The sequence below is a fragment of the Numenius arquata genome, chromosome 4 (assembly GCF_964106895.1).
Source record: "Numenius arquata chromosome 4, bNumArq3.hap1.1, whole genome shotgun sequence".
Classification (NCBI taxonomy): Eukaryota; Metazoa; Chordata; class Aves; order Charadriiformes; family Scolopacidae; genus Numenius; species Numenius arquata.
The window spans coordinates 34607634-34621935 of NC_133579.1; the positions used below are offsets into that span (position 1 = coordinate 34607634).

At 40.0% G+C, this 14302-nt stretch overlaps 1 protein-coding gene across 1 annotated transcript in view; it reads left to right on the top strand.

Annotated features, from left to right (window-relative positions):
• The first annotated feature begins 2374 nt into the window (after positions 1-2374).
• The window catches only part of LOC141464169 (dynein axonemal heavy chain 5-like), a 159570-nt gene continuing 147642 nt past the window's right edge, over positions 2375-14302 (top strand). The window contains exons 1-8 of the mRNA XM_074146952.1: positions 2375-2534; positions 5860-5960; positions 6885-7073; positions 7173-7247; positions 9018-9020; positions 9579-9662; positions 11114-11185; positions 13920-14021. Coding sequence (XP_074003053.1) covers positions 2375-2534; positions 5860-5960; positions 6885-7073; positions 7173-7247; positions 9018-9020; positions 9579-9662; positions 11114-11185; positions 13920-14021 — 786 coding nt within the window. The remainder of the gene's footprint in view (positions 2535-5859; positions 5961-6884; positions 7074-7172; positions 7248-9017; positions 9021-9578; positions 9663-11113; positions 11186-13919; positions 14022-14302) is intronic.

Consider the following 14302-nt stretch of genomic DNA (forward strand, 5'->3'; position numbering starts at 1 on the left):
GAGAGCGGGCGCGCAGGCGCAGAACGAAGCCGCTCCCGTCGCGCTCCCCTCCGGGGTCGGGGGGAGGCGCGCATGCGGGCTAGGTTCCCTCACCTGTGCGCGGGAGGCGGGCTGCGCATGCGCTTAGTCGGGAATCGGGGACGGGGGCTGGGGATCGGAAAGTCTGTAGAAGAGCGGTAGCGGTTCAGGGTGGTTTACTGGCTACGGAGCACCGCTGCTTGCTTCCCTGAGGAGCTTCGTCCCGGTGGTGGGGCGGCTGTGTACGCGCAAGGCGTTGCTGGGTGCGAGGGAGAGGTGGGGGTAGGGGGGAGGCCGCCTCTCCTCAGAGCGGACTCCGGGCCGCGGCTGCAGCCTGTGGGGATACCGGCGGCGCAGCCTCATTTTCCTCCCTTCTTGTTTTTTTTACAGTCCCTCGGTGTTGAGGGCGCTCTCAGTGCTTTTGGGGCCTGGTTTGAAGTCACTGAGATCGCTTAAAAATAATGCAGAAGTCCTTTGAGGCAGCAAGCCTTTGGGGTTTAGTGGTAACCTATTGCTGCGAAAGCCTGGTCACAGAATGGTAGGGGTTGGAAGGGACTGTCAGGGATCGTCTTGTCCAGCCACCCTGCCAAAGCAGGTTGGACAGGAATACATCAGGGTGGGTTTTGAACATCTCCAGAGAAGGAGATTCCACAATCTCTTAGGGCAGCCTTTTCCAGTGCTCTGTCACCCTCAAAGAAGTTTTTCCTCATGTTGAGATGGGATTTCCTGTGTTCCAGTTCGTGCCCAATGCCCCTGAGAAGAGTCTGACCCCATCCTCTTGGCACTCACCCTTTAGATATTGATAAGATGATTGTTGGGTTATCATCCCATTTTTGGTCTCAAAATTGGAAAGTCATGGGTTTGATGGATGGACCACTCAGTGGATAAGGAACTGGCTGAATGGCCGCACTCAAAGGGTTGTGGTCAATGGTTCAATGTCCAATTGGCGGCCAGTGACGAGTGGAGTTCCTCAGGGGTCGGTACTGGGACCAGTGCTGTTCAACATCTTTGTCGGAGACATGGACAGTGGGATAGAGTGCACCCTCAGCAAGTTTGCCGACGACACCAAGCTCAGGGTGTTCAGCCTGGAGAAGAGAAGGCTCTGGGGAGACCTCATAGCAGCCTTCCAATATCTGAAGGGAGCCTACAGGAGAGCCAAAGAGGGACTCTTTGTCAGGAGATGTAGTGACAGGACAAGGGGTAATGGTTTTAAATTGGAAGAGGGGAGATTTAGATTAGATATTAGGAGGAAATTCTTTACTGTGAGGGTGGTGAAGCACTGGAACAGGTTGCCCAGGGAAGTTGTGGCTGCCCCATCCCTGGAAGTGTTTAAGGCCAGGCTGGATGGGGCTTTGAGCAACCTGCTCTAGTGGAGGTGTCCCTGCCCATGGCAGGGGGGTTGGAACTCGATGATCTTTAAGGTCCCTTCCAACTGTAACCATTCTATGATTCTATGATCTGGAGAAAGGAAGCACGTTCAGTAAAGCTGCCACAGGCGAAGAAGCTGTGAATCATGCAGTGCCTTTCAGATCTATGTGGCAGTGGCTTTACCTGGTAGGGGAAGAGGGAAAATCCTTATTCAGCTTGTCTCGGCTGTTCGCATGTTGCCCAGAACCCAGGCTGCTGCTCTGCTGAGAAAGGCTGTGTTGAGGAGAGTGGTGTGGCCGCCAGGATGCAGCTCACTGCCGCCTCCCCTGGCTCTGCATGTCAGAAATGCTGAGGCTCAGGGAAGCTGGTTGCTTAGGATTTAATTTATATGTAAGGGAAAACTCTGGTGCATTTAGAAAGACAAGTAGTAGTTATGAGATTAGCACTGGGTTGGTGGATGCAGTGGGAAATGGGGACAGACGAGGTGTCTCCTGGGGACTGGGTTGTTAGTTGGGTTTGTGTAGGGGTTGCCATAGCAGCTGCCAGCAACTCCCGAGTGCCCAGGCAGACCGAAGGCTTAAAAACCCGCTTGAGATAAGCAAGTGTCTCAGCCGACACTCTGTGCCCAGCGCTTTGTGGTAGGACCTGCAGCTGTCCTGTGAGAAGGAACTCAACCTGTCCCTTAATGCGTGAGTTCCCACCTGCAGCAGCCTGATCAGAGAGAAAGGAGAGTTACGCAATTAGAAATAAAGTTTTGGTAACAGGTAACCTTAGAGGAGCTTTTATAATTTTGTAAACTGCTTAGATCTTCTCATTTTAAATTAGCAACCAAAAGTAGCAAATTTTTTATTTCTTTTCCTTCCTAGTATATCATTGGTGCTACAGCAGGGATAAAAAATACTGAAGGTGTGGTTGGTTGTTACAATGTTATGTTGCATGATCATTTTATGTATTGTTGATTTAGGTTCATTTTTGTGTTGTGGTGGAGATGGAGGAGACTGGGGGAGATGAGACTGAGTTAGGGGGAAGAGTCGAGCCTAGTTCTTCTGGTCACTCTGCACCACAGGAATCAGAACGACTGAGAGCAATGCAACTTTCTTCCAAACCCGACATTGATCTCTGTCCACCTCTCATTGCTATAAAAAAAGGTAAGGAAGAAAATAATGATAAGTACTTGTGAGTACTTCATGTTGGCTTTGTATGGAAAAAAAATCCAGGTACAAAATGATAAATCAATTATTAAGTAGAGTGTTTAAGTTTATAACATATGTAAATATACTGGGTGGGTATGTGCTATTCTGAATGTGCCGGTGTAGGGACTGCAATATGCAATTTTCAGCTTTATAAATAAATATGTACATATAAATAGACAAATGCATATATATATGTGTGTATTTACAGGGTCATGCACAATGCAACTGTGATCCCTTGGCAGATGTCCTAGCACTGAATCATAGTAACCTGATTAGAACCATTTTTCTGGAATTAAAATGAGTAGTACTCTATAGTACGGTATATAGTATGGTATCTCTTTTCTGGAATATATTAACAGTGATAATATATTGAATAACTAGTTCAAAGATTACTGAACATGGCTTTGCAGTGACATCAGCCAGCTCCCTTCGTGCTCGTAGGTGCATCCCATCAGGGCCCATGGATTTATGGATGCTCACTTTGCTTCAGTACTCTCTAACCCCATCCTCTTCCACAAGGGTAGGGAATACTTAAGCAAAGTGAGCATACAACATATGTTTGGTAAGGCTTTTGACATTCTCCTGTTGGGAATTTTTTATTGTGCTCCTTGAGGAAAATTAAACACACTTTTGTGCTGAAATATAAAAAAAATAATGACCAATGCATTGCACAGTCCTACAGCCATAACCGCTCTATAAGAATTCTGCAAAGATACTTCACAAGGCAATTCCTTATATACGCTTGCACCAGCACCTGTTCTGTTCCAACAGCACGGGGCACCTCAGTCCAGCCTTGTGTCCATCCCCCAGCACCAGCTCTTCCGCCTAAAGGTAGACCCTGAGCCTCAAATTCCAGGATGGTAAAGACAATGCTATGGCTGTTTCTTATCTCATCACCAAGGGAAACCACACTCCCTTACTGGGAGTTGTTGTTGTTTCTGGCATTCCTGCTTCCAGCCATCTTAACCCTGCCTGCAGTTGGGCCTTCTTGCTCTCCATGCTGGATAGTTCCTGTGTCACAGATTACCACTGCTGAGCAGTTAAAATTTGAATTTCCACTTCACTCCTGTAAGATCCTCATAGAGAGCTCATGAAGCGTGGGTTGGCTGAGCAGAAAGTGAGATGGACTGAAAACTGATTGAACAGACAAGCCCAGAGTGCGGTGATCAGTGACACAAAATCCAGTAGATAGTGGTGTACCCCAGGGGTCAGTACTGCATCCAGTCCTGTTTAACATCTTCATTAATGATCTGGATGATGGGGCAGAGTGTACCCTTAGCAAGGTTGCTGATGACACATAACTGGGAGGGGTGGCTGATACACCAGGGCGTTGTGCTGCCATCCAGATGGACCTTGACAAGCTGGAGAAATGAGCTGACATGAACCTCATACAATTCAACAAGAGAAAGTGCTAAGTCGTGCATCTAGGGAGGAACAAGCCCATGCACCTGTACATGCTGGGGTCTGACCAGCTGGAGAGCAGATTGGCAGGAGAGGATTTGGGAGTCCTGGTGGACACCAAGTTGAAAATGAGCCAGAATGGGCCCTTGTGGCAAAGAAGGCTAATGATACCATGGGCTGGATGATGAGGAGTTGCCCACAAGTAAAGGGAGGCGATTCATCCTCTGCGCTCAGCACTGGTGAGGCCACTCCTGGAGTACTGTGTCCAGTTCTAGGCTCCCCAGTAGAAGAAAGAGAGACATGGACATACTGGAAAGAGTCCAGACCACAAAGATGGTGAATATACTGGAGCATCTCTCCTGTGAGGAAAGGCTGAGAGAGGCTGGAGAAGAGGAAGATCGAGGGGGATCTCAACAGCACGTATAAATCCCTGAAGGGTATAAGGGGGTATAAATTCCTGAGGGTACAAAGAAGATGGAGCCAGGCTCTTTGCAGTGGTACTCAGTGACAGGACAAGAAGCAATGGTCACAACCTGAAACACAGGAGGTTCTGTCTGAACATCAAGAGATTCTTTTCATTGTGAGGGTGACTGAGCACTGGCACAGGTTGCCCAGAGAGGTTGTGGATTCTCCCTCTGTGGTGATATTCAAAAGCCATCTGGATATGGTCCTGGGCAACTGGCTCTAGGTGGCCCTGCTTGAGCAGGGAGGATTGGACCAGGTGACCTCCAGAGGTCCCTTCCAATCTCAACCGTTCTATGATTTGGTGAATAATACATTATAATCAGGGGAAAAGAGACACAATCTGTAAGAAAATTTATTAGGAAATCAGTGCCATTAGAATATTAATTTTAGGTAAAATCTCATAATTTATTTAGAACAGATTTAGCAGCAGTTCCTGAAAGTTTAGTATGCCGCTTATTAGCACTACTGTATGCTCCACTGAGGATCCTATTTGCTGTCAAGGATGGGACCTTCTGAGAAATAAAATTGTTGCTTTTTCGCGGGCTAAAAACAAGCTGTAGCAATTACAAATAGCATTGTTCAGTGCTTTCAAATAATTATCTTTTTGAAGCTAACTAAACCAGTATTTCTCTTAAGCAGCGATAAAGCAGTATTTAGGAATGCTTTGTAACTGAATTTTTTAAAATAAATAGCAGCTGGCTGGAGATAAGTTTTTGTACTTAGTATTGGGAAAACATAAATACTCTTACTTGTTACTTAAATTACTTAAAAACATTCAAATCTTAATTTCTGGGAAAACCAAAGGCATGTGATAAATTTTTTTATTAAATAACTTAAAGGGTTTCAAAAGCTCTTAAGGAGGCTTAAACAACCAACAGAAGATAGTTACACACTCTAATGATATATGTCCTGTTTTTATTGGAAATATTGGCAATTTTTATTCTTCAGATATTCCATGTGCTCAAGTTATCTTGCAAGTCTCTGCAAGTAGCAAGTTTGTCAGAAATGCGTGAGACCAACAATCAGAATTTAGATAAAGAAGTAAGAGAAAAGGAATAACTGTGTGACAATAGCAAGTGTGTAAAGTGACAATATTTCAGAGTCTCTATTTTTTCCAGAACTGATTTCTTCAAGCTAGGGCCTTAAATTGCTTTTTCTTACCTCTGCTGCTATCAGTAAGGATTGTTTGCAATTGAATATGAGATGAAAGCCATTATAAGACATCTTTCCCCCCTAACAGATTCTAAGGCTTTCTGCTGAGGCACAGGTTCTCTAATGTTCCTTTCATGTCTCATTTTCCCCAGCCTGAGAAGAGGTTAGCCAGCAGATATTAAGACACAATACTGCAGGTCTTGTAAATGCGTTTATTGTGCATATACCTGAGTAATTAGAACTTGTTGCTTCTTTTATCTAGACACAGAAAGTAAGTATCGTAGACGTGGAGGGGACCTGAAGACAAGGAGCACTGAGCTAGGGTCTGCTGTCACAGGATCACCTTTAACTCCTGTTCTTCCGGCAAGTGTTATGCTAAAATAGGTGGTGAGTAGGAGGCGAAGGTGGATGTTGGCCAGCTTTGTTTGTTTTTTTTTTAATCTAGGAGTAAATCAGGATTGACCATCTACAATTCAGTTCAGACTACTGGGAAGATTATGTAATTTATCTTTCTTTCTCTCCAATAAAAATTGTGAGGTATGGAGACACTCCAGACATCCCCAGACTCCACATACTCATGTCAGCGGGAGCGGTGTCTAGAAGGAAATCCTCAGTGTGATGAATTTTTTACCCAAATCTTTCATTTTCTGTATAGCTTCTGAAGATTATCTGTTGACTTAAAAATGTTATTCACCATATCTATTTCCAGTCTTGTTCACACTGTTATGAAGACTCTAAAAAATCCTTTGTCTGCATAAATTTCCTTCTTTATCATTCTGCTACTACCTTTATATGGCCTGTGTATTAAACATCAATTGTATACTTGTTCCAGTGGTGACTGATTTTAGAGTAGATTTGTTTTATTTATTTCCTTTGATAAAATAACTTGATACTATATATTAAAATGCTGACAGTATGGAGGTAGATCTGATCCCAAATCTGGAATATGGACATACAGAAGTTTGGAAGCTGGATACACAAAGTTGAGGTTTGAATTAGAGCCTTTATATTGCTAAATTTGTATTATGACCTTAGCCTGGATCCACATCTGTCTCTGAGGTCCTGATCTGAAGTTTCTGATCTGAAGTTTCCATCGTAGCAGCTTTATACTAAGAAATAATTCTGGCCTAACCAGTTAATTAGTGACCTTTTCCATCTGCATTCCTTAGATGTAATTTTTTTATGTTCCTGCTTAAAGTAGTTTATGACACCAGCTTAAAGATCAACAATATAAAATGCAATCCTTAACTGAGGAAAAAGAATCTGTAACAAATTTTTATTTTCTAGACAACTGGTAAGAAAAGTATAGTACTTTCCAGTGAAACTAGAAAAGAACTAGCCAAGCAAGCCAAAGTCACCAAAGAGGAGAGAAGAGCTCAGCTAGATGAAAGATACAAATATTTGATATCAAGATTAGCAGATGGTATAGGCTTAAGTGAGCAGCAAGTGGAGGAGGCCATTATTGCTGATGACAAGGTAAATATTAATGAAACTGTGATGATTAAATATATTTCCAAAATTTCCAGTCTTTTGAAACTGCTTCACAATTAACTACAATTGTAATTTTGTTTTTAGTTTCAATTTATAGAACAATTCTTTGCCCCTAGTGGACTTAAAAAGTTGCTCTTCTTTTACCAAGATGTACTGCAGGTATGTTTCTGTTATTACTTCTGCAAAAGTTGCATTTTTTTAAAATATCACATGAATGCTGCAAAATACAGAAAATCTCAACAAAGATTTTTTTGTTATGCATGCCAATGTGGAAAGAACTTGGATCTCATTCTTTAGATACTGCCATCTTGGCTTACATGAGAATGCTCTGCGGCATGTTTTGGTACTGTTCTTGTTTTCACAAAACTTTAAAAAAGCCAAGTAAAGTAAAAATTCAGATTTCAAAAATGATAAAAGTAATTGAGGCAAAGTGTTCCCAGTATTCAGAGTTTAAAAATACTAGATTAGCTAACATAAGTATTATAGAAATGGGGGGAACTGTCTGTATAATGACCATTTTGTCTTCTTTTGGTTTGAACTGCACCAGCTCCACTATGGACAAAGCACTGATTCAAGAGGGTGAAAAATGATACAATTTATTTCCAAATTAAGGTGGCTTTGTGTTCAGGTCTGTCCCATTCTGTGGAAAATAATCTTAAACTTGGAAAACTGTAACTAGAAATAAGATAGTTGTGGGTCCCAAGGTGTACTTCTCTCATTTCAATTTTGAGAAGAAGCCTCTTCATAAGAAGCAAAGTCATTTCTTCTACTTCCACTGAGTATGTGATATCAGAAGGTGCCAAGCGACTTTGAAGTTGCCTAACATGACTGTTGTGGGCTTCCTGGACTGCAGAAGTCCTTCCTCACTCCTTTCAGGTTATGCCATTGGGGAGCCGTATTAGGGTCAGCTAACTCACCGTGTGGTGGAATCTAAAATTCCACCTTGTTGGGGAGAAAAACTAATTAATAATGCTTGATCGTCAGTTAAGTGCAAGAATGAATTACAGATTCATTATAACCTAGATAAGTTAAAAGAAGTTCTGAGTGTTACTGGAATTGCTTAGAGACTTTGCAAAGCTCAGCTGTCAAAACAGTTTAATCAGTTTTTACTTTAACTGGGGCTGTGCGGGCACATTTCTGGGATGAATATGTTGTTCTCTGTCTTAAATCCAAAAGAAACTAAAAGTCTTGAAATGGTTTTCCATAACTGACAAGCCAGAAATAAACGCTCAGCTTGGGTCAAGTGAGACATTTCATTCCTGCATTTAATTTTGTTTTATTATGGTCTTTTTAACCATTAAAATATGAATTTATGAAAAATTAGTTGCAAAAGCAGGATAGGATAAAAATGTTTCTGGTGGAAAGTATCAATGCCATCTCTAGTATCTTCTACCCTGTTCTGATGAGTCAAGAGATCTCATTAAATTGACTGTTCTGTCAGCAGTTTAGTTTCAAACATATTGGAGAACTGGAGATTAGTCAGGGGCAGTATCATGCATGCTTGCCCTGTTGTTAACCATTTTTGGCCGTTCTCGGAGACAAAATACTGGCCAGGGCAGACCATTGGCCTGACCTAGTTAGCATGTTCTTACGAAGGATTGTCAAAGATTCTTTCTTCGGTGCTGCTTATCTCTCTTTTTCACCAGCTTGGGTGCGTGATGTTCACTTGAGACTCTGCGTAGGGGTTAGAAGATGCTGATTCGAGACGGAAGTGAGGAGCCACCGCTGTGTATCATACGTCACACATTTAGTCTGGCAGGAGCTTAACATTTGACTTTTTAGGAAGAGGTGTCCCCTCAACTTGAAAGAGAAATTTACCTGAAGGCTTCTTCCACATTATTTTCAGTTACATTCTTCCAAGTTTCACTTGGAACTTCCACGTTTCAACAGATTATTTTGCAAAGCATGTGACAGAAAATGAGAGGGAAGCAGGTCTTTATTAGGCTTAAATTTTTTGTTGCTTCAAAGAGAAGAGATTATAGATACATCTTAGTGGGGAGGGACCAGTGGCAGCAAGGCTTCTCAGAGAGAAAGTTGTTCAGTGGTGTATGGTTAAAGACACGGGCAGAAGACTAAATTTCTTTGCATTGTTGGCAGGATCTAGCTGACAGTGTTCCTTGCGAGTCCTGCTCACAATTACATTATAACTTTGAAGACCAAGCACATGACTCTTTCTCCGAGACATACAGTTTGTTTCCATGGAGGAATTTGCTCTAGGAAACTTCAGATTTAATTTCATTATATTTTCTGAGATTTTTTCCCCTCCTCCTTTGAGTGTTTTCTGAAAGAGCAGGGCTATGAACCTGTTTACTAGGGATTGTGAGATTCATGCAAAGCTTATTCTCCAGATAAAGCCAGCCTCACAATTTCTGTATGGGAATTACTGACTGATTCAGAATGACCTTAGTTATAGTTCAAATAAGATGACGTATTTGTATGATAATAGTTTTTATTTTATTAATGTCTTATTTATAATTTAATTGCTAACAGAGGTCGAATACATCATTGAGGTCAGATGGGTCAACGAACAGTTTACTTCAGAAGAAGTTATTTATTACCATGGGTTCTACTGAGGTATGGTTGAAAAATTCATTAGATGACATTTGAAAAGTAAAATATTAAAAAAAGGTAACAGTTGTGCAGTGTTAAACAGCTTTCTGTAATTCTTGGGTAGATATTTAAGCATTTAATCTATGATCTCATAATGCAAGATCTTCCAACGTTTCTTGAGCTGAGGTTGGAATTCACCAGTAAAGAAGTAGTGATTAATGGATTTCACTACCTGAGAGGAGAGCATATCAAATAAACCCTTGTTAAAAATCACAGATCCTAACATTTTTGTTAATGACTGCATGTTTAAGTATTTTCCAGTGCTTGTACACTTCTAGTTTAAAAGCGTAGTTCTTCAGAGGTTTTAATAATACTGCACATTACTCCAAAAATACCTTTAATAATTCCTTTGTTCTGTTCAAATTCTTATAACAACCTCCTCACTGTAAGGTCTAAGCATTATGCAGCAGTGTATTCCTAGTAGTCATTATGATTTCTGATTAATTTTCTTTCTTTTTATCTCTTTTTGGGGGAATCGTGTGTACCATATACAGTTTTATTTCAATAAGGCATGATGATGTCTTTTTTTTTGTTTTCCAATGAGCTTATATTAACATTGTTACGTTAGAAAACACATAGCTGAAAAATTCTTTCTTGCTTTCAGAGGAGAAATGAGGTTCATTCCTCTGCCAATTGGACCAATTGGAATGGCTTTTCAAATGTGTTACAGCTGAATTATTATTAGACTTGATAATTAGATTATTTATTAATTAATAATTTAATAATTTAGATTAGATTAAAAATAAGCATTGTTGCAGTACTGATTTGAAACTTTTACATTACTGCAGTGCATCAAAAAGATGAAAATACATGTCAAAAAGTATTTGGATCAGAAAGTTTTGGTAATTAAAAAAAAAAATTTAAAAAAAAAAAGTTCCCTTTTAAAAAAATGAGATAAATGTCATTATAAGATGAATTCATTCTGTTCTAAGTATCTATTAAAAGTACTTTAAATATTTGAAAGCTGAGGGTATCTTTAGTTTTCTTCTGTGAATTTATGTTGGCAGAGTCAGAAAGTGATTATACAGTTTCATGGATAGGTCCATAACTGGATACTGAAATGACTAGACAGGAGTATGTCATCTAACAGCTCTCACACAGCAGTTGCAGGTGGTCAGGGAATGCAAGAGGAATGGAGCCCAGGAAGTGGCCTAGCTCGCAATCTCTCCTGGAACTGTGCTTTCTGGGTAGAGATGCAATAGTGGACTGATCTGACCCGAAGGGTATTTTTGGTGTTCTTATGTCAGATGGAGAAAAACCAGTATTTGATTTGAGAGGGACAGGCTCAAACAGTTCACTCCTTTTTTGAGTAATTAATTTCTTACAATTTTGTTTTCTGCACATTTTAAAGTTGTTAAGTAAATTTTACTGTACACGTATTCTTTTTAACTGTATGCATTTTGTCCGTTTTACAGAATGCTACAGGGACTTGTGCATTTTTTCTAAGGACATCAGAGAAAGTTATAACTGCATCAAATATTTTCCAGGTCAGACCAAATTCATGCAGGTTGTAGTGTACTTAATATTTTCTTAGACCACTTTTATTCATAAAACTGGAGTCAGAAAAAGAAGTGGAGAGTGCTTTCATGAAATGTCTAGTTCTGTGTTTAACAAAAGTGCTTTTTCATCTGAATAAGTATTTATGATAAAGTAATGTTCTAATGATTTGGAAATTAGCTACTGCAATATTATTAAAAACAAGATTTTAATTAATTGAAATTAATTATTAATCAGTCATGAAAATATAATTTTTAATGGCAATAGGGAATAAAGACCTAAACCAGGAGATTTCCTTTTAATTAGTGAGGCTAAATTATGGAAATACTGCACTGTATCTTTTAAACTTTTAAAAATTTACAATAACTGTGAATTAGATACAATTAGATTTTAAAAAAAGGATAAAATAACAGTATCTTTTAAACTTCTAAAATAAAGATCATACTTTGAACTAACTAAAGTAAGCTTTTCCTGCCCTTTATAGCTTTACTTGTGTGTAAGAAGAGTCCTGTAACAGCCTTTCCTGACTTTGAGATACTCATGTTCTTGGGAACAATATTTTTTTACAAAGAGCATCCGGATACTAACATCTAAGAACAGACATTAAATAGACATTAAAGAAAAAATATAATAAGCCTTAAATCACATTCTCAGAAATATTGATGCATTTTTTTATACTGTACAGATTTTCTCTCTATTTGTCAGTAGTAGGTTGATGGGTTCCATTTCAGCAGGCCAAAGCTGTAGTAAGTTTGTTCTCCAGCTACAGTCATGGAAATTAGTACTTCAGTGTCTGTCAGTCAAGTGTAATGACATTTTCACAAATACCTCATCCAGGGGTGTGAAAGTAATTTCTAGTCTTCCTCTTCTCGTGCCCTGCTGCGCTGCTTCAGTTGGATACCTGTCAGAATGGTTGTCCAAACTCTTCAGTTAGCTGCCTTGGTGCCTTCTCTCTGTGGTTTTCTTGAGATCACCTTCTTTTGGCAGGGCCTGTCATGTAGCTTTCGTCAAAGTTCATTCTTTATGTGAGGCAATATTTTTAGATGCTATAGAAGGTAAAACAAACCCTACTTTTCAGTCAGCCGGTCTTCACACTGATGAGGCTTGAAGCTCAGGCTCAGACTGGTTTGACAAATTTTGGTTTATCCTGAAGAGCTGTGTAAGAACAGTTGGAAGGAAAATCTGAGAACCACCTAGAAATACATGGATTTGTCACCTATTTCTCAAGAGAAACAGCTGAATCTTCTGCACCCTGTGGAAAGAAATGGATCAGTTCATATGTCGATCTTGTCCTAGAGATTCTCACGAACAGACAGATTTGAAAGACTTAATTTTCCCTGCCTCCACTTCCTTCAATCAAGTGCAAACACTCTCTTATGGGAGTAAGTGACATTGTTAAAAGCATCTGAAGGGGAATAATAGCGGTCAGTTCCTTCCTCCATTACCCTTCTGTCCTTTCCTCCTGCTATTTCGCTAACACACCCTTTTGCAGAAGGAAGTATTTTAGGGGCATTTCTTTACTAAAAACCTTGTGGACATGGCCTCCCAGGGAGCCGGTTCAGACATGCAAAGAAACATACTTTCTTCCTTGTGAGCACTTCCTCAAGCATTTATTGTCATCCGTAATTCCTCTACTTTTTGAGAAGGGGCTTTCTACCTTCTTGTACTCTAGTGGGATTAGGAAACTTTAATATTGTTAGCAAATAGTATTCCATCCATGCGTAACAACTAATTGTCTTAAATGCTCTGCCTTTGCATGCAAGTGTGAAAGCAACTAGCAAGTTTTAAACGTCAGTGATATTTAGTAATCAAGATAGCCAAGAATGTCAAAGCCTCTACAAAAATTCATTTGTAGTTGCCTTTCCTAAAAAACTCTGGAATTGCTGTCTTTGCACAGACGGAAGCTGAGAGCAGAAGCTTCTAATGCAGAACTCAGTACGCTTTCCCCTGCATCAGTGAGGCATTCTTTATGATGTAGGCAAAATCGGTGTATATTTGTGCAGTTCAGAAGTTCTGAATGAGACTCCTTCTCTTCTAACAAGAAAAATACCCAGAGCTGAAATGGCTAGTCAGTATGGGTCATAGAAAGCACATGATCCATATTCAGAATGTATATATTTGTAGGCAAAAGGCCAGTAAGAGAAAAGCCAACCAGTCCATAAATGAATAGCATAGGGAAAAGATGCAATCCTTCACTTCCTCCAGTTTATGCTTCAAGTTCTGCAGTAAAATTCCACTCTCCAGTATTGTCTCTCCTTGTCCCCAGTTTCAGCAATTTACTGCTTCTTGCTTCACATTAACAATGAACTGGAGAGGACTGAGCAACTGAGAGAGGATTTTCTTGCCTGATACATTTGTTGTCATTTTTTAGGCATTTATGATAGATGGAAGCTGTTCCTCTAAAAGAGAAATATAGACATATAATTATCTTAAGATTAATTAATGCATTGATGTTAAATGGTTCATTTTAATCAGTTGCCGCGGTGTTGCTACAATATGAGAATGATGTTTCTGGTGACTCAGACTTGAGGGCAAGTCTTAGAATTTCCAGTTGACTTTTACTCTATGTCCAATCCAAACTCAGCAGCTGGGGGGCAATATCATGATGGAACCTATGTAGTTACGGACTGTATATGTGTCTGTCATGTGTCTGAATTTCACTCAAATATTATATTGTTTGCAGAAGTTTACATGCACTCTGCTAACTTGTGTTTCTTCCTGAAGGAGGTGAATTTTGGCATATTTGATTGTACTAATGGAAATATCCTTCAGGGCCTGGAATTTTTCTTGTCCCAAATCATGGTACCAGCACTGAAATCCCAACAGGTAATCTATTAGTTAGTCTTTTTCCTCAAGAACACTTGGAATAAAGGCAAGTGATTGCTGTAGTCCCTTTGTGCATCAGGTGAACAAAAAACAGAGGATACAAAAAGATACAAGTCTAATATAGGCCTTTATGAAAGTCATGCAATTTGTATATGTCTTTGAAATTCATAATTCATACAGTTATTTATTTTCAAGCAATAGCACCAGCTGTAATGCTCATCATAAAGGACAACATAGCATAGCAGCCATACTAAGGCAAAACTGTGATGATTTAATTAAAA